At 40.6% G+C, this 19,068-nt stretch overlaps 1 protein-coding gene across 2 annotated transcripts; it reads right to left on the minus strand.

Moving 5' to 3' along the window:
* Window positions 1–913: 913 nt before the first annotated feature.
* LOC122862315 lies at window positions 914–18,540 on the minus strand. Of its 2 annotated transcripts, XM_044167726.1 has the most exons (19): window positions 18,111–18,540; window positions 17,274–17,397; window positions 15,595–15,731; window positions 15,308–15,477; window positions 13,880–14,075; window positions 12,970–13,232; window positions 12,778–12,863; window positions 12,596–12,657; window positions 11,070–11,308; window positions 9,240–9,429; window positions 9,028–9,069; window positions 8,710–8,830; window positions 7,532–7,673; window positions 6,120–6,278; window positions 5,695–5,806; window positions 3,715–4,397; window positions 3,423–3,540; window positions 2,848–2,917; window positions 914–2,293 (listed from the first exon to the last, which is right to left on the minus strand). In XM_044167726.1, exons 2-19 carry the CDS (start codon window positions 17,395–17,397, stop codon window positions 1,965–1,967), a joined length of 3,243 nt encoding a protein of 1,080 aa, XP_044023661.1. In that variant the 5' UTR covers window positions 18,111–18,540; the 3' UTR covers window positions 914–1,964. The 2 variants fall into 2 exon arrangements, with proteins under 2 accessions (XP_044023661.1, XP_044023662.1); XM_044167727.1 differs by lacking the exons at window positions 17,274–17,397; window positions 18,111–18,540 and adding an exon at window positions 17,134–17,263.
* Between the last annotated feature and the right edge of the window lie 528 nt (window positions 18,541–19,068).

A 19,068-nucleotide genomic window follows, 5' to 3' on the forward strand; every position in this document is an offset into this window, starting at 1 on the left:
TTTACAAACAAAACAAATGCCGTTGTCAATGAATGCAATGTACACTTTTTTTTTTTTTTTTACAAGAAATAGTTATTTAATAAAGTTTTTTTTCACAACTATACAGTATAAACAATATGAACAAAAGATAAAGTCCTCTAAACTAGAGTATGCAGGCTTTTTTTTTACAGCGGCCAAAAAAAAATCAGTGATGCGCTCACTGATGTTAGTATCATATAAGTGTGGTGATATTCTATATTTTTCTTACTGATGACAAATCTCATATGCAGACCTAAACCAACATTAAGTGATCCTAACGAGTGTTGTGTGTGTGAATCACAGCCTGATGGATCTTCTTCCTCCATCGTTGTCCAGAAACTATTAAAACACATCAGTGAGCCGCTCTGTTGCACTGGGTGACATGTTCCTTCATCACCATGAACACACACACCGTCCTGCTGCCCCAAACACTCACTACAGCACCACATGTGGATTCATCCGCCACTATTTCCTGCTGTTAGTTTGATTAAAAACTACAGCGAGCAGCTGTTTGAGGAAACTACTGAGCCTTTTTAAAGATTTACGTCTTCAGTAGGAACCAATGGGCTTGGAGCTGAGAGCCACAGACAGGAAGTCAGGAAGTATTGAGAGACGGACTAACGTTGTTTGTTGACAGTAACAAAATTACGGGATAACACCAGACTTATCCTTTAGATGTATGACATGTTAACTGCAGCAAAGGCTTCAGTCAGCCGGATCTGAGCGTTTGTCTACATATTTTGGAGACATTGATGAAAACATCCATGCTGTTAACGTTAACATAATTATTTTTTTGTAAAAGGCAGACGAGACGAGAAAACAAAAAATCTGTTGTAACAGCACTGGAGAGGAAACTAAATTTTCTGTTGCAAATTTACTGACAGAACGTCTTTTATAGGGTCTCAAGTTTCTTTACAGAGTGGAAAATTGTATTGTATGTAATGATGAAGATGAGACTAGGAAACCAGTACCAAGAGCAGGGCGTTTCCACCACAGGCACTTTCCCTGGGGACCAAGAACCTTTTGTGGAACTAAACCTGAGTTTGGTCCTAAATTTAGCTCCTGTAGGATAGTTCCAGGTGTAAAAAAGGTAGAACTCTCCGATGGTTCAGGAACTGCCGGGCTGGAAGTTGCAGGGCTGAAACACAGATGTTGCGGCAACTACAGCTTGTGCACCGCTTCATTCACAAAACAAGGAAGTACTCCAGTATCTTAATTTCGATGAGGGCTGACATTTCTCGTTGTTTGCTACCATTAAAAACAAAGCTGGGTTTGTTGTCGGCTTCCTGACTAAAAAAAGAGCGAGAAAGAGAGAGAGAGAGAGAGAGATGGGGGTCGGTCTCGAGAGCTAGCGAGTAACTGAAAGACGGATTTGCTGATAGTTTCATGCCGGCTATGTTCCAAAGCAGAAATAAATAACCATCAAGCAGTCAGCAGATTGTTGACAAAGATTCTGGAGCCCTTTTGGCTGTTGTTTCCTCGTGTGAAAATTGTGTTTCAAATCTCGCTGTCCTTTTTTTAAATTACTGTCATCATTCTAATTTGCCTAATCTTCAAGGCTCTTCAGATGTGGTTAAAATGCAAACAGGAATGCACAATAGGTTTTTAGTTCCTGAGTTTAGTTCCACTGGATCCGTAGTTCCTTGGTTCCTTTGGTTGAAAAGGGCTACATTTATACTTGAGAAGTTTCCCATTAATTATCTGTGTAGATCTGTGCAGATGTAAATGTAGATCTATCTGCAGGAGCTCTCTGTAAAACCAATCAGCTCGAGGACCTGCACACAGAAAAAAAGCTTGACAAGGAGTTGTAGAAGTAAAAACAGGTAAGAGCCTAAAATGTTAAACAAGTGTTCTCAAGGCAAGACTCAAGTACAGCAGTCCTGGATTATTCCCTCCATTCAGATTCGGTGGACGCCTCTCGTCCCACCACAATGTTCAGGTGGATGTCAGAACTCCAGCAGGAGTGTCAGCGGCTCCAGAGAGTTCAGGATGATCTCTTGTTTCTGTCCGTAGACTCCCTGCTCCACCTTCACGCCTGCCTTCGTGCACTTCACCGAGCCGGACATGAGCTCCCTGCAGGCGGACACCAGGTTTGAGAAGAGCTGGGCGCCCCACCACAGCTCACACCCCCCTTTGTACTGCACCCTTCTCTTGGGCAACAGCTCCCCGAGGAGGGAGTCCTGGGGAATAAATAAAACGCTCCCGGGAAGGTCGAGAACGGAAACCGAATGCCCGGTGTCTTTTCGGAAAAGTTTGGTGGTCATCAGACTGCTGGCTGTTGAGGAGATCACAGAGAAAGACAAAAGAGGCTGGATTTAAATTGATATTTAACTCGGCTTGGTCCCATTTAGATTAGATTACCCTATTAAGAATTAAATGAGGAAATGTATTCACCAACTACAATAAATTCTCTGGTAGCAGTGTGCAGAAAGTTAACAATTAGAACTGCATGGATTCAGAAGAAAAATTTAATCAGGTAAATAAAATTCGCACCTGCCTTAAAATTCTCGTGGTAAATTTAACAGTTTTTTGTGATAGTGAAAGCAAATCTCTTGTCTAGTACAAACAGAAAAGATGCTGCTAATGATTAATCAACTTCTTGTCTTGTTGGATTAAAAATGGGCAACATTTATCTTTAACTGAAGTCCATAACAATCATGAGCACATCTCATGCAGCAATGCAAGAACACACCAATTGTCCTTTACTAAATTACATGTAAATATCAGTTTGCGTGCATGCATGTATCTGGCAATAAGATTATTAATGAATATTATCCAGAATATAATATTTGCCCACAGTGAAGCCTGCAGAGTAAAAAAAAATCTCACCCATCTCATGAGTGACGTCCTCAGTGGCTCCGTGGAGAAAGCACACATACACAACCATTCCCTCGTGGATCTGAGGACAGAGACGCACAGGGAAGATCCACTCTTTATGTTTACTGCACATGTGCAGCATGAGCCGCTCCACCTGCTGAGCCACAGCCGCCCATAAGCTCACAGTAAGTGTGCTGACATGCTAATGTTTAATCTGTGGAGTTTTGCATGTCAGTTGGCTGAAAATGCTCATGTTAGCATGGTGTTCGTTTAGTAACATGCCAACTTAGCAAGTTAGCATAACATAGTAATATTGAGCATATTAGCATGCTCTGTGAGATTTACTCACAGTACAGTTGAGGCTGAAAGGAATGTGATCCTTAGTTTTGAGGATCACCAAAGTTATTTCTTTCCATCCTCTGAGGACCGTGAATGTTTGTAGCAAATGTAATGGAAACTCATCCAGTAGTTGTTGAAATATTTGGGCCGACAGACAGACAACCCAGATATTGCCGCTCATCCCTCGTTAAAAATGTGAAATCTCATCTTTTAGATATATTTATCTACAAACAGAAAAACACACCCACCTCTGCCCACTGAGCGCCGGCCCCGCCCAGGTCTGGTTTGGTCTTAACCTTCGCCTTAGTGCACTGCTGGATGACCGTCCGGGCCTGTAGTCTCCTGGGCCTCCGAAAGGGAGCAGGGCTGCTCATACACACATATACAGTTTGTCAATGCACATGCAGTAATACTACTACCACTACTAATACTATTATAAGACACATTCATTAACTAAACAGTTGTGAACAAAGATGGTTAAAGGAAAGCAGGTTCACCAAAAAAGTAATTTTTTTGGGTCAGTAGTACTTAGTGCCGTACCTGTCCACCTCAGGAGGAGGTTTGGCTTTCTGTGCCGGGGCAGACCCAGCGATGGTGAAGACGGGCCAGGGTTTGGTGCTCGGGGCCACCACAGGCTCCAGGCCACAGCTGGAGCTCCTCTTAGCCAACGAGCCTGCCTCCAGGTCTCTCTTCCTCTTCACCGGGCGCTGGACGCTGCCATGGTTCCGGGTCTGTGTTGAAATTTGGGGATGGGTCTTTAATCCTTTGCTTTGACTTGGAGGTTGAATTTGCTTGCTCGTGGCTTGTGGAAGTTTGGGTTTTGCTGGGAGCTCAGGTGGAGGATGTGACTCTGTGAGAGGCTTGGTTACGTCCCGGTCTTTGACATAGTGATGTGTTCTGGCGCTGCCCTGAGAGCCACTCGTTTCTTTCTGGTCCTGAGGTTGTGTCTGCTCCTCCAGCCGAGGTTTTACTTGAACCTGGACGCTGCTTTGGTTCTCAGGCTGGATGTCAGAGCTGTTTGTCTCCTTCTGGACTTCAGACTGTGGAGGGATCCCTCTCTTGACAGACCAGAATCTGGTGACAAAGGGGGCGTTAGGAGTCCTTGGCTGGAGGATTATGGGAGTTCTGGGCTGGAAGTTGATGGGAGTTCTTAGGTGAAGTAGGATGGGAATTCTGGGCTGAGGGTTGATGGGAGTTACAGGCTGGGGGGACAAAGGGTTCTCCTAGGATTGAGATGAGAGACAGAAAGTGACTGATGAGTCGTAAAAGGTTAAATAATCTGGACAACAGAAGATTTCGGGTAGAGACTTTGTTTATAGAGTGTGTCTGTCGCTCTTTTTTTTTTATAACAGTGTGTGAAGTGAACAGGATCTTTCCCAATGACGGACGAATGTTCAGAGGAAGCTTAGCATTTGTAGCAATCTTAAAGTTAAAATTGTGAATTTCATGAAATCAAACCCCATTTTAAAAAAATGATTATGGTTGGCTTTTTTCCCCCCGTGACAGTCATTCAATTATCTCTCAATATAGAGAGATAATTACTGAATGTAGGAGTTATAATACTTTTTAATTTTAGTGGCGGAGTCACACTGGATTCAGATTGCCTACCTACACATGAGGGATTCACAGGGGCATGATGCAGCTTGCAATCCAGTGTTACTGTTTGTGATTTTAAATTTTCATTTTATGCTACTTTATACTTGTACTCCACTACATTTCAGAGGGAAATATTGTACTTTTTATATGATGCAGTACTATACTAATAATTTACCCAGGAGTATACACAGTATCTAAAATTGGCTCCACATTAACAAACTGCAACATTAATATGCTCTTACATGTATTCGGTTATATTAAAAGAATAATATAATATTCTATAATAATATAACACTGTGAATGGAGCCTTTCTGCATCATCAGTACTTTTACTTTTGATACTTTAAGTTAATTTTGCTGATAATACTTCTGTACTTTTACTTAAGTAACATTTTGAATTCAGGACTTTAACTTGTAATGGAGTATTTCTAAACTATGGTATTTCTACTTTTACTTAAGTAAAGGATCTGAGTGCTTCTTCCACCACTGTGTATTTGTCACTACAGTTAGAGCTGATTTCGATCGTTTATCAAAATTGCAAAAGGATGAAATCAGATCGAGGTTGAATTTATATTAAACCTGAGTTTGTTCAGCTGCACTGTAAATACACAAGTTGTATTTCTGACAAAGTAGCTACTCAAGGAGTGTTTGCTCTGGTGTTAAACCGCATTTGCTGTTATCACGATAACCAGTGGGTGTTACCAAATCAACCAGGACTTAAATCTTAAGGATTACAACTTTACTGACTAGATTATGTTTCGTTGTACACAAGTATGATGACAATAAAGTTGAATCTGTCTTCCAGTTGGGACAGATTTACAGATTACAGATCGCGTAAGAAGTTGTTTGTGTGTGTGTGTGTGTGTGTGTGTGTGTGTGCACGCGTCGAGTATGTCGTCCCACTGGCTGAAGCTGAGAAACCTACCGCTCTGTCCTCTGAATACGTTGCTGGCTGCCTCTCTTCATCACCGACACTCCCAACACCTTCATCAACATCCCCACCGTCGTCATCACTGTAACCATCGTCATCCTTCCTACTGTTGTCAAGATGCAGACAGAGAGAGACTGTTCACTAAGATACTACAGCTATTATTTATACTATGACTTTTACTTCTATTTTAACTACTACAACTTATTGTGTAGCTGCTGCTGACACTGTTAAAACTGCTGTTGCTGGCATTAATACTCCAACTACCACTGCTCCGATTACTTCTACTATTATTACTGATTCTTGTAGTTTACCTATGACGAAAAAACACTCCAGCTCCGCTTGATGATTGGCGCACAGTGTTTCTACACTAAATTCCCAAATTTGTCCCTAAATTCTGCCTGTGGCAGAAACCCACTCACCTGTCTAAACCATCATGTATCTGTGGCGATATCAGCGCCTGCAGAAGCGACTCTGATCCTCCTGGTTCTGTTTCTGGTTGCTTCCTCTTCTTGCTGCTGCACTGTGAGCAGCTGTTGATCCACTGCACCACATCAGGTCTCATGGTTTTCCAGAAGTACCTGTCAGAGATCACGCGCTGGTTATTAATACAACGGCATGATATTGAACCTTTGCACCTCCAATCTAAATTTAAAAAGCAAACAAACTTGAAAACCTGCAATTATCCCAACATGATGCCAAACTTTAACTCTTAAAGATAAGTCCTACAGTATCAGGATGGTACAAAATGATTAATAACAGCATGCTCTAACATTCATAAATTATTTCACAAACACACTTGGCCTTCTTTCTTCTTTTCCTTTCGGCTGCTCCCTTTCAGGGGTCGCCACAGCGAATCATGCGCCTCCATCTAACCCTGTCCTCTGCGTCCTCTTCACTCACACCAGTTAACTTCATGTCCTCTCTCACTACATCCATAAATCTCCTCTCTGGTCTTCCTCTAGACCTCCTGCCTGGCAGCTCCAACCTCAGCATCCTTCTACCAATATATTCACAGTCTCTCCTCTGAACACGTCCAAACCACCTCAATCTGGCCTCTCTGACTTTATCTCCGAAACATCTAACATGAGCTGTCCCTCTGATGTCCTCGTTCCTGATCCTGTCCGTCCTCGTCTCTCCCAAAGAGAACCTCAACATCTTAAGCTCTGCTGCCTCCAGCTCTGCCTCTTGTCTTTTCTTCAGCGCCGCTGTCTCTAAGCTGAACAACATCGCTGGTCTCACCACCGTCTTCAACACCTTTCCTTTCATTCTTGCTGATACTCTTTTATCACACAACACACCTGACACTTTTTTCCACCCGCTCCAACCTGCTCGCACTCGCCTCTTCACCTCTTCTCCACAGTCTCCATCGCTCTGAACCGTTGACCCTAAGTACTTAAAGTCCTGCACCTTCTTCACCTCTGCTCCCTGTAACCTCACCGTCCCACCTGGGTCCCTCTCATTGACAAACATGTATTCTGTTTTCCAGAGCAGACCTCCATCTCTCTAGATTTTCCTCCACCTGCTCCCTGCTCTCACTACCTTTGTGGTTGCATTACAAACACACTTGGCCAAACAGACTAAAAAGCAAACCAAATCTTTGTTTAAGCCTGACATCTAACAGTAAAATATGCTGAAATAGCCATCTGCTATTGGTCCATTTTTGGCTCAAGGTGATGTCACCAGTACCCTCACTCAGCTTTACTTAAACTAAAGTGATAAAACTGAAGTGATGATGTGTTCGGGTGTATCAGCCACCTGTGTCAGTGTTCGAGGAGGTTTACCCTTCTGGATCTTTGATGACTTATTAGTGACAAAGAAGATCCCCTCTCACCTTTCGTTGAGCAGTCTGAGACACTTGTTGACGTCGAGGTGGTTCAGCTCGTTGTGATAATCCACCAGAGCGGCTTCAACTTGCTGTCTGTTCCTCAGAACCAAACGCTCCCGATCTCCTCTCACCATGTGGAGCTCCTCATCTGGGAAACCAGGGAACAAGTCGTCACGTTACCAAGGTTAACTGTTATCATGAAAGGATCTAGAGTTTGTCTTTGCATTTTTGTTTCATTGTACAGTTAAGTGTTAAAGGAATTAAATGCATGCTGATCCTGATTACAGTTTTGCTGTGGAGGCTCGTGATTTTTTGCTCACACTGTTGACACATTGCGGCTCATTTTTCTTGGTTTGTTTGAATAGAGGCATCTCTCAATAAACTCCTTCTCCATACTTTATGATTACATAGACATAGAGTTATGACATAATGACAGTGATCTGTTCCATAAAGCATTGGACCCCTAACGTTTTTGGCTGTGACTCCTTAATACAAAGCAATCCCTTGTCAAAGTGTGTACAAGTTTAACTGATTTTCTTGTCTCTTGACTGTTTTATTTGAACAATTATTAGGCCCGAAGAGGTTAAACTACAAGACAATATATTAGAGAAAATGAACAAACAACCAAAACAAAAAAATAATAAAAATAAGTGTAATTTTGTGTAGCAAAGTTTAGTTTCTTCTTATTTCCTACACTACAAATTATTTCGAAAGCCCTCATAGGGGTACCATCCCCCCAAAAAAAGAAAATAATCCAAGAGAATGCAAAGAAGACAATCTTAAATTGAAAAAACAAACACTGAGGTCACAGATTAAACCATAGATTAAACCATGTGACCATATATTTTTATCAAATCAAAAGTAAAAAGGGTTAGATTCCATGTTTTTGGTCCGTGAGTGTTACGGTTTTGTGGGGGAATTCTTTTTTTTTGTCATCATTAAGAGTTTAAGCTCCACCATGAACCAATGCTGATGTACATTATGCATGTAAGGCCCATGTAGACATTGTATGTCATCAGGTTTATGTCACATTTAGCAAGAGGATAAATATCAGAATTGCGTGAGTCTGTGTGTGTCTGAGCTGTTTATACAAAGAAAGGCTTCCTTTTTGGCAGAGCCTACTGACCTGGTTTTTTTGTTTTAATTTATTCAAAATTTGATTAAGCTTCCTGGTTTGTACAAACCTTTGATGGCAAACTTCTTGCAGAACCTCCTGAAGGTGTTCTTCTCAACGTAACTAAGTCCAGGAGGATAGGTGCGCCTGCTCAGGTAAAGCTCCACTGCATCGTACTTGGCAAAATAGGCCTGCTCACACAGAGACAGATCAATAAAATACATACAGTGCAGTTAATTGTCCACATTGCCGCAAAAAGCTGAAATGGCATCAGAATTTGATTGGATTGACAACTCGCAAGAGCCATTAATTATTTTGTGACCTTTTTTTGTACTGTAACATATAATTATTAGTCAAATCCCCAATAATCCCCCCACCTAGAACATACCTCCTCCCCCACAGCAGGCTGGTTCGGACCTCTGGACGCAGACTGTGGAGGAAAGACAAAACTCAAACTCTAGCTTCTGCTTTTAAAACAGTACCAACAGTGCAGGAGTTGCACTAGCAATAGCAAAGTTTGTTTTTACCACTGCAGACTGCACTACTACTGCTACTGACATTCAAGGATCTGATGTGCAGTGAGTAACTCCTGTGCCTTACCGCTGAGTCGCTGTGGAGCAAAACGGTGGGCACTGCGTCTGGATGGAGGGTGACCTTCTCCCCGCTGCGGTCGAAGCAGTCCTCGGTGAAATGGGTCGAACAAACAGACGACTGGAGCCGAGGATGCCAGTTAGGACGACCAACTGCCTTCAGCCACTGAGCCAGCTGGGCCACGTTGTGAAGAGGGAACCTGAACGTAAGGACGGGTGAATATATATCAAAAGACGTAAGTATACTGATAAAATAATATTAAGTAACGCAGTGACATAATTCACCCTGTGGAAGCCAAAGTGTAGGTCCTTTGTTGACTGCTTCTAAATGCACAACTTGTTTGTCTTCAGTGAATAAAGAAAGTTAAGAGCAATCTGGTGACTATTAGAAGGGACTGGTATTGGTAGTGGTGGTTAGTTTGTTTTTGACGCAACATAAAGTGTACATGTACATGCAGAGGCATGTGACCAGCAAGATAGATACTTTATACCAATGCCAAACTGCAGCAATAATAACTGATTAATAATTTAATTGAAAAATAATAATTCAACAATTCTAGTCCAAATTTAGCAAATATAAATAGTCCAAATTCTACCTGGTCGAAGGCTTTTTCATCATGAAAAGGTAGAAGAAGAACTTTCTCACAAAATGGGACGGCTATGTCTACGTTAGCTGCTGCTTGGAGAGCTGATATTAACATAACCACAGAAAACTCAGCGCAGAGATCGGCCACCACTTTGGAGAATCTCACGTATCTGGATAATCCACTAAATAAACCACAGGCTGTTTTTCCCCTAAACCTCTGTTTGGTTTGTGGGAATTTTACTGGTGATGTACAACACTTATTAAAACAAAAAAAGTTCAGATTTTATAAAAAAAATTATGTGCATAATGAAATATTCGAGGCAATAACAACATTCAAGGTGAATTTACTAAAACAACAAACCGTTTGATTAAAGTTTCATGTTTTATTTTCTTAGTTTTTCCACACAGACTGTATATAAAGACGGACGACGCGTCTCCACTTCCTCCCACTGTACAAAAATGAAGCCAAAATATCCCGGATACGGGAGCTGCCATCTTGAGCTGGGGACGTCATTTGGAGCCAGAGTCTGCGCAGTGGTGATCGGGATTGGAGCCGCGGTATCGAGGTCCCGCCCACACACCCGGCCGAGCAGAGCTCAGCTGTCAATCATGACGTGAAACCCCGTTTTTTATAGCATCAAATAACTAATTAGAACCAAACTTATCAGAAAAACCAACACTTGAACACACATCAGCGTGATAAGAACTGCCTAAAATTACAGGAACCATCTTTGAGTTTTTAGTTTGGCTCATGTCCCATCCGCCAGGTCAGGTAGGTATTTTGTGGTTTATGAGAACAAGACAGTCCATGATGGCTGGCTGTTAGCCACTAACTTCTCTTCTCGCAATCGACATGCACAGTCAGATCCTGCTTAAACCGACCTGTATTTAAATTGTTGCCCTGGAGAGGTGGACTTTTAAAATTTACTTCACTTAACTTTATTGTTGCTTCAAGGAAAAGTTAAGGAATAGTTAAGAATAACCCCTATAAAATATTATAAATAAAGCTCACTGAACACACTGAATAAACGTCAGAAAAGCATCAAATACAGTATGTTTGCTACAAAAATCCTAAGGATTTAGATTTTAGTTCTTAGTTTAGTTTCTGATCAGGAAGTCATTATCTAATCACTGATTGATCTGACTGATTCTGCGTATGTATCAGCTAGTTAGCTATCTAACCGTAGTATCTGCTCCTCTCTGCTCATCCTGCACGGTAACTAGAAGACCCTTAATTTGACAAAATGCTCATACTTATGGAAGGTGAGGCCCAGGCCTCTCTCCACCGGCCCGCAGCAGTTGGTGCAGTTGTAGACGCTGCAGCGGAGCCACTTCCTCTTGGTTCTGTTGAGGCAGGTGTGGCAGCTGGAGATCCAGTGGGCCAGGTCTCGGGTCATGCTGGCCCAGTAGAAGTGCTTTGTGATCTCTCGCTGGCAGATTCCCTGGCCGTAGTGGCCCTGGTTGTCATGGACCTGCTGCAGGATCGAGTTTACCTGGGATCAAAAGGCAGTACGGTTGGTTCAGTTGTCACAGGGCAAAGGATTACCTGTCATTTCCTCAGTTTTTTGCTTTTTAAAGAATTTTTGGGGGGGGATTTTTGCCTTTATTTGATAGACAGTAGAGATTTAGACAAGAAATGCAGGAAGAGAGAGAGAGAGATGACATGCGACAAAGGTCCCCCGCCGGAATCAAACCGGGGAGTTCATAGGCCATGAGAGCTCGAGGCTTACTGTGTGTTAGCTGGTTTGTGCTAAATGAATTGAAAATTACCTCAGAGATGAGTCCCTGTGTTCATATCTGGTTTTATTGGCCTTCATCATCTCAGTTTTGTACTTACATATTGCATATTCCTAAATGATTGTGTTTAATCAAATTAACCCACCTCAAAAAGAAAATATTCTAGCAGAGAAAGCATAGAGAGTGGGAGGAATGGGGGATTAATGGGGGCCCAGCAGCTCATTTCTGCCCTGGGGCCCCACACCAGGTCAGTCCGGCCATGGATAAAACAATGCTTGAAAACTTTGGGAGTTATGTGAGAGTAGACATAGACAAACTGCTCCAAAATAATATTCAGATTAAACACTTTTGAACTTATAATTGCATAAAAAAATTGGCTACTTCTTACTTGCTTATTTAAAACACAATGGAAATGTTAATGAGCGAGGGATGCCATTTTTCCAAGATTTTTACAGTTATGCTGCTAATGTTACAAACATTGTGCTAACATTAACTCATCATTCACTTTCACACTTTCTGTCTTGGTGCTGGACTTTTTCATTTGTCCCTGACTGTACTTAAAATGAGATGCAACTTGGATAATAAGAAGATGATTTAATTTTTCCAGTGGTGACACAGGCTAAAGCCGGATAGAAATGTTTTACGAAAACTTTATGAAAAGGCACAAAAAGGCATCCTGTGTGTCAATGCCTGATCTTCACACCTGAAATTAGCATAAAGTTGACTTGATCTTTAATTCTGGAAAGTCCTCCTTGTAGCTACACTTGCACATTTTTTACTTTAAACCTCTAAGACTGTCCTCAAGTAAATGTGATTGTTTGTTCATGAATTTCGCTGCTGCTGGACATTCACCAAAAGCGCAGGCTCAAAGAGAGCTTGATGGTAGTTTTTGTTGGAGGGGTGAGGGTCACTTGCTCATTTTCCAGAAAGTTCCTGCTCTTTTTCAAACCAGCGACCAACAAACTTTAAGACGCTGTGGCTACACAATGCTTATACAGGATTAATTTGAACTTCATAATACACTGTAATTAAATCGTGCAAACCTCCTCTCTGCTACGCGGCACTCTGAGAGGAGGAGAGACTCGTGTGTACATCAGCACTCCATCTGAAACAAAAGAGAAATGTTTCTAAAGCTTAATTAGATATTATAATCTATATAACCATTGAGGATTAAAGGAAGCAAATAAAGTGAGCGATGCTGTGTTTTATCACTCTTTCCACTCACCTATTAGGCCAAAGCGCTTGGCCATCCTTTTTAAAGCACCTCTGCTTTTCTTGCTTTGCATAGGTAAGACCCTGTGACTCAGATACCTGCAGAATGCAAAATAAAAACATTTCAACTCACGCTCAATTAAATCAATTTTAAAAAAGTATCTTGTAACATGTGAATGAAGGAGTCAGACAATCACATGTCTACCTGGCGATCTGGTTGTAAGCTGCGAAGCTCGGCTCGATGATGGTCTTCCTCCTCTTGTACTCCGTCACTGTCTGGACCGCCCTGGAGTCTGGATCCGGAGCTGGGAGGCAGTACTGGTGTTCCTGCAGCTCCACGGGTGTTTCGGAGTGGTCGAAGGCCGGTTCAGAGGGGTTCACATCTGTGGTTTCTGCAGCAGCAGCTGTAGAGAGGAGGTCTTCCAGGGTGCTGGACTGAAGGAAGTCCTCATCTGAAGGGACAGGAACCTGAAAATGTATAACTCATTCAGTTACGAATTACAAATCCTCTCTTTTTGTGTGCTCAGTATTATTTCATTTTCTGAATTTAGCAATCCTTTCCTTTCAGATTACCTGATTTATTCCCTTATAGTAAATAATAAAATAATAGTGATATCACCTTTTTTGAATAAAAAATGTAACCTTCTACATGCATATAACTTTGTGTTATTGCAGTTTAACACGAAATATTTTCTCCTGGACATTCTTTACTGAACTTCACACGACAGAAAGGACGGGAAACATTAATAAAGTTGAGAACACGGTTTGATACTGGCATGAATGATCAATTTAAGGGGATGAAGTAAGTAGTTTGAGGGAAATTGAGGGAATTAAAAAGTATATTTAACAAAGAAAATTTGAGGCAAGATATATTAACAACATATCAATCCCCTTCTCCACATGTATTATTAAAGTGTAAATTAAAGTTAACGGAACACAAAAGTGTCAGTAATCTAGACTAGTGCTTTCCAACCTTTTTTGCTTATGACCTCCTGATTTTTTAGTGACCTGAAGAGTTAAAAGTATAAAGTAAAGATTAGAGAAAAGACCCCCCCATCACTTGGGGTTGCTGTTTTTATTTCCTGCCTGTCTGCATAGTCTGTGGTTTGTGTCACCTCGTCCTCCTGCACTGTCACAGGGATGATAGTGGGTATTGCGTCTGGTGATAGAGTCAGCCGACCCTCCTCGCTCAGCGTGAAGCAGGACGGCTCAAAGTGTCTCGAGCAGAGGCAGGAGTTTGTGCGCAGCGAGCCTTCGTCCCTCTGAGCCACCGCCAGCCACCTTCGCCGTCGCTCTGCCTCCTTCGGAAACCTGCAGGACGGAGGAAGACAAGTTTTGTTTTCAAACCTGACCTGAATCTGAGGCAAAGATGAACAAAAGGAAAGTCTGCCTGTGGAGTAATACGAGGTTCCATCTTAGGTTCTACTTTATTCTCATTAAAGATACTTCCTTTGTGTTCTACTTTTAGAAAATACATTTCCTATCATTGTTTTGCAGAAGATACTCAGCTATACCTTCCTGAAACCTGGTGCTCCATGCTGATTTAAGTCCCTCTACAACTGCTGCCATTTGCACTACAGATGCTGATATTTGTTGTGCTGTACATTTATGTTATGTTGTGCTGTACCAACTATTGACATAAATGGTTGTTGTCTTTTTGTGCCTGTTCTAAGACATGCATGTTGTTTCATACTTTTTTATCCATGTTTTATCTGTGTTTTTATTTTGCACATTGAGCTAGGAGTAAACACAATTTCGTGCTGCTGTGCACCTCTCATGTGTATGGTCTTGAATAACATTAAAGTTTACCTTACCCTTTACTTTACCCTGCTGATCTGCCTTAAAATCCTGGATGCATAAAAGCTGCCTACCGCTAAATGAGAATTAACCTCAGGTCCTCAACTATGGCTCTGCAGATTCCAATACCACAATCCATATTCTTTGGTCTCTGCCATCTTTGATTATGGTTTAAAATGTGATAAATAAATCAATTATGTTGTTAGTACTAGCTTTTTCTACCTATCTATTACAAAATGAAAATCATTACTGTCGTTTAAGGATTTGGATTGAAGGCGACTCACTGGCACCAAGAAAAGAGATCATATCATATCTATCACTTAATCATAGATAATGATTGTGCTACATCTGACAAGTACAGTATAATATCATCTGCATATTATGACAACACAACTTACCGACTGATTTTAATTAATACTTTTTTGCATGACCTGATTTTTTATCTGTAAAACACTTTGGTCAGCATGTGTTGCTTTTAAATATGCTCAAACTGATTTGATGTGATTTAGCATGCATTGCTAACTGCACGCAAACTTCACAACTGAGCCTAAATAGAGCTGAGGCTAACAAACGACAGTTCAGACCGATGAAAACTGACCAAGTCTGACAATGTAGAGCTGAGTCTAACCATAAAGAAGATAATCCCTTTCGATTCAGATAATAATCAGACCAAACTTTACACTCATTCTTCAGCATTCTTCATTGTTTTTAACTTATCAAACAACTTTGTAAATGTGGTGTCTGACCTGTGGAAGCCGAGCTCAGGGTAAACGTAACTGGAGGCATTGCAGCCGTAGGCCAGGCAGAACTGGACGGGGTGGTTGGCTAGTTCGGTGGGACTTCGGTTCTGACAAACAGCACAAGCTTTGATCCAGGTCTTCACTGCCTCCGTCACTCCAACCCAGTAATACATCAACTGTACAGACAGAGGAGGAAGATTTACTTCTAACACAGGTTTTATAACAGTGTATAAATCCTTTAATTTTCTTTTTGATCACAATATCTGTTTCATTCTGCTGATCCAATAACTCACCATTATCTCCTTTACTGCCCGGGCCCGGCCAGCATGGTTGTTGTTGTCGTGGTAACGGGTCAGGATCTCCCTCACTTCCTCGTCGCTCCTGACAACGCGGAGGAGGCGGCCTCGATAACTGCGCCATAGGCAGCCATCTGGAGGACGGAGGGTGGATACAGTCAACACAGGGAAACTAAAGCGCCAACATTTATTTTCATTATGTGTGGTGGGTGAGTGCTCTTTCCCTTCCACACTCCGAGGTTAACTTCGACGTAATCCATCATATTCAGAAATTCATTTTGTCAGGCTCATGAAAGTCTAAAAAAGTCAGTCAGAAAAGGTTGGAGACAGAGTGGGCTGTTGTTACTCTTCAAACCAATTAAAACAGGATATGGAATATTATTTTACCTGAACAAAAACCATCCACAGGTGCTTTTTTAAACCAACTGACTGAGGATTTCCAAAGGTTTAATTATCAACTTTGAACGAGGCTGCACAAGATTACTGTCTATGTTACAGTTTACTTGCAATGTGGCCCGAATCCAGGATTGTCATACTACACCATCTCCTGTAATCTGACAGTTTCAGTCTCCGAACGGCTCATAAAATGAGGTGAAAATACAAACTCATCGGAAGGTAGGCAATATTCCTACCAACTTATAAAGTGGGTGCAAAGCAACAAGAAAACATGATTTAATTTGAACAATAAAGTTCTTTTCCTCTAAAGTCATTAAGATCAAAATCAAAAATGGTGCAGGATGTGTTCCTCGCTCACCCATCAGAGAGCTTCTCAGCAGCTGTGCGCTCAGTGCTGCCGCTGACAGCTCGAAGACATAATGTATTGCAACAATACTACGTGTTTTTAGTTACTTTGCAGCCCACCTTAAGTAGTCACTAAAAAAAAATTGCCTATCATCCAGTGAGTTCATATCTTTAAATCGTCCTTTAACAAATTTTATGACTCGCTCAGTGAATTAAATAAGATAGAACTTTATTTATCCTGAGGGAAATTGTTGTGCAGCAGTTGCAGTACGAAGTAGGAAAGAGTGCAAATATAAAATATGAAATATCAATAAGGTGCAAATCCAAAATATACACAATGCCATAAACAGGTTAACGGTAAGGATCGTTCTTGGTGAGGTGCATATGCATGAGAAGTGGCATATAGCTATGTATGTACAATATCAAATCTGAAGCACAGGTAAGTGTTCATGATTGCGTCCATGATATTGCACATTATGTCCCAAAAGTCCAAAGTACGGGAGATGGCAATCCAGGATCGTCATCAGGGCTGTGTGAAATGTGGAGACAAATCTGAGATATATGGTAACGGACAGCAATGCTTTTTCAAAATTATATTTAAAATGATCAGCTTACCCAAATGACAAATAATGTATTTTCTTGCTTACCCCTGAGCAGAACGTTTTTGTGTTATTTGTCCAGTTTTTCAGATATCTGTGACTAAGATTTCTGCCTCTACCCCGATACAATAAAGGTGAATAAATGTTTGTTTGTGGTGCTCACAAGTTTTGAATCAGCAGCAGTGTGTCTCTTCACCTGTAAAACTGTTTACCGTGTGGACAGGTGGGGGAAACTGGACTGCACACTGAGGGGTTGAGGCTGCGCTGAAAGAAAAATGTGTTTTCTAACGTGTAAGACGCATCTCTGTGTCGCCTGCCAGTGTGGCTCTAAAATACCTTTGTAGATAAAGTGTTTGCTGGCAGCTCTAATGACTTTCTTTGAAGTCTTTGACGCATCTACAGGATGCGTTCCTGCGCGCACAAACAGCTCCACCTTATCCAGAAAGTCAAAAGAAGGCATCTGTGAGGGAAGAGGAGACAGACGAAGACAGAGAGGTGACAAATAGTCAATCTAATGCATGCACTTGAAGTAAAACTGTAAACATTAGTCAATTTATTGATTAAGAGTTTATAAAAAATAACTGATAACAATTTTGGTATTGAACTATTTGTTTGATTTTTTATTAAGTAAGAATGCTAAACTTGTCTTTGTTGCAGCTAATAAGCAAATGTTCAAACATCTGCTTACTTTTCACATTGAAAACTTTGGGTGTTTGATGTCAGTGTTGACAGCTTGAACAAATGATCAATTGGTGGTTTGTTAATTATTAAATAAGAATCCTAAACACTCTCATTGTTGCTGTTAATAAGCAAATACTTCAATATTTGCTGACTTTTCTCCATTTCGTATTGAAGACATCTGGGTTTTGGACAGTAATTTAATCAAAATAAGCAAATTTAAGATATCACTTTAAGCATTAGTAACGTGGTTGGTTTATAAACCAATAATCAATGATTAATTGAAAAAAATAAACTAGCTAGCTAGATTAATTATTAATTAAAATAATTGTCCCTACTATAAATTCTCTGTATATCTGTAACGTTAACGTTAAAAGACAAATGCACACAGAATATCGCCAAAACTGTGTTACCACAAAAATCTAAATGTCATTTTCACACAATAAATTTATCACGAAAATAGCGAAAGTTTCCCAACTGAAAACCGTTTCCCACCTTAGAACATCTTGCGTCCGGTAAACACAAATCCTCGTTACACCGTCACCAACTTTCAACAAAAACCTTCAGCGCCGTTATGTTATTTTTCGACTGAACTGTTCACATAAACAACTTAAGTATTTTTACTTCATCTAAATGTACATATAAATTCTCCAAAATAATACATTTCAGGTCAAACTAGTCGCTAAATGTGGCGTTTGGCGGTGAGTAGATTTAAGCTAGCAGCAGCAACTTTGTACCTTCCGGTATGTGGATTTTCAAAATAAAGTTTTGGGGGCCAATATCTTAATTTATGTTGAAATATATTCATGAATTGAAACAATATTTTGAGCTACTACATGACATATTGTGTTTTTTGTTTATTGTGTGACCAGATTAGCATTAACATTTATTATTCATAATGACTGAAACTAACTTTGCCATTTTGAAAGGTGTGGAGATTTTGTCGTTTTACCGTCAACGCACAATAAAATATTTACAATAATATCTATATCTATATATATATATAATACATATATATTTAACATCTTTACAATACCCAAAAGGTTTTAGGAATGTTAAATTACACTACACTTAACTTGACAGTACATGCACTACTACTTATTACTTACGTTACTTATTACTTATGTTATTACATTGTATTATTAAAACCCACTTGTACTTCCCACTTATTTTACTTTATATTTATACCCACCTGGTACTTAATTTATTTTCTGACCTGTATTATAGTGTATTGTATTATATTTTATAGTACTTTCCTGGGTGCACTGTCGTAAAGGTGCAGCTGCTGTAACAAAGAGTTTCTCTTCGGGGATCAATAAAGTATTTCTGATTCTGATTCAATCAGGATGTTTTTTTAATTTTCAAATTTACTATGATTTTTTTTTGTAGACACAGGTTTCAGCCTATGCACTATAACAACACCGCCCTACTACTCATTTATCACACAGACAGC

The sequence above is a fragment of the Siniperca chuatsi genome, linkage group LG15 (assembly GCF_020085105.1).
Source record: "Siniperca chuatsi isolate FFG_IHB_CAS linkage group LG15, ASM2008510v1, whole genome shotgun sequence".
NCBI lineage: Eukaryota > Metazoa > Chordata > Actinopteri > Centrarchiformes > Sinipercidae > Siniperca > Siniperca chuatsi.

Bases quoted from the DNA above. Each gene is read 5' to 3' on its own strand.
- LOC122862315 (XM_044167726.1), bottom strand. From the start codon at position 17,397: ATGCCTTCTTTTGACTTTCTGGATAAGGTGGAGCTGTTTGTGCGCGCA. The intron at 4,398-5,694 runs GTAGGTTTCTCA...TCTCAATCCTAG, and splicing joins CGTATTCAGAGGACAGAGCG to GAGAACCCTTTGTCCCCCCA. The intron at 3,541-3,714 runs GTACGGCACTAA...GTGTATGAGCAG, and splicing joins CCTCCTCCTGAGGTGGACAG to CCCTGCTCCCTTTCGGAGGC.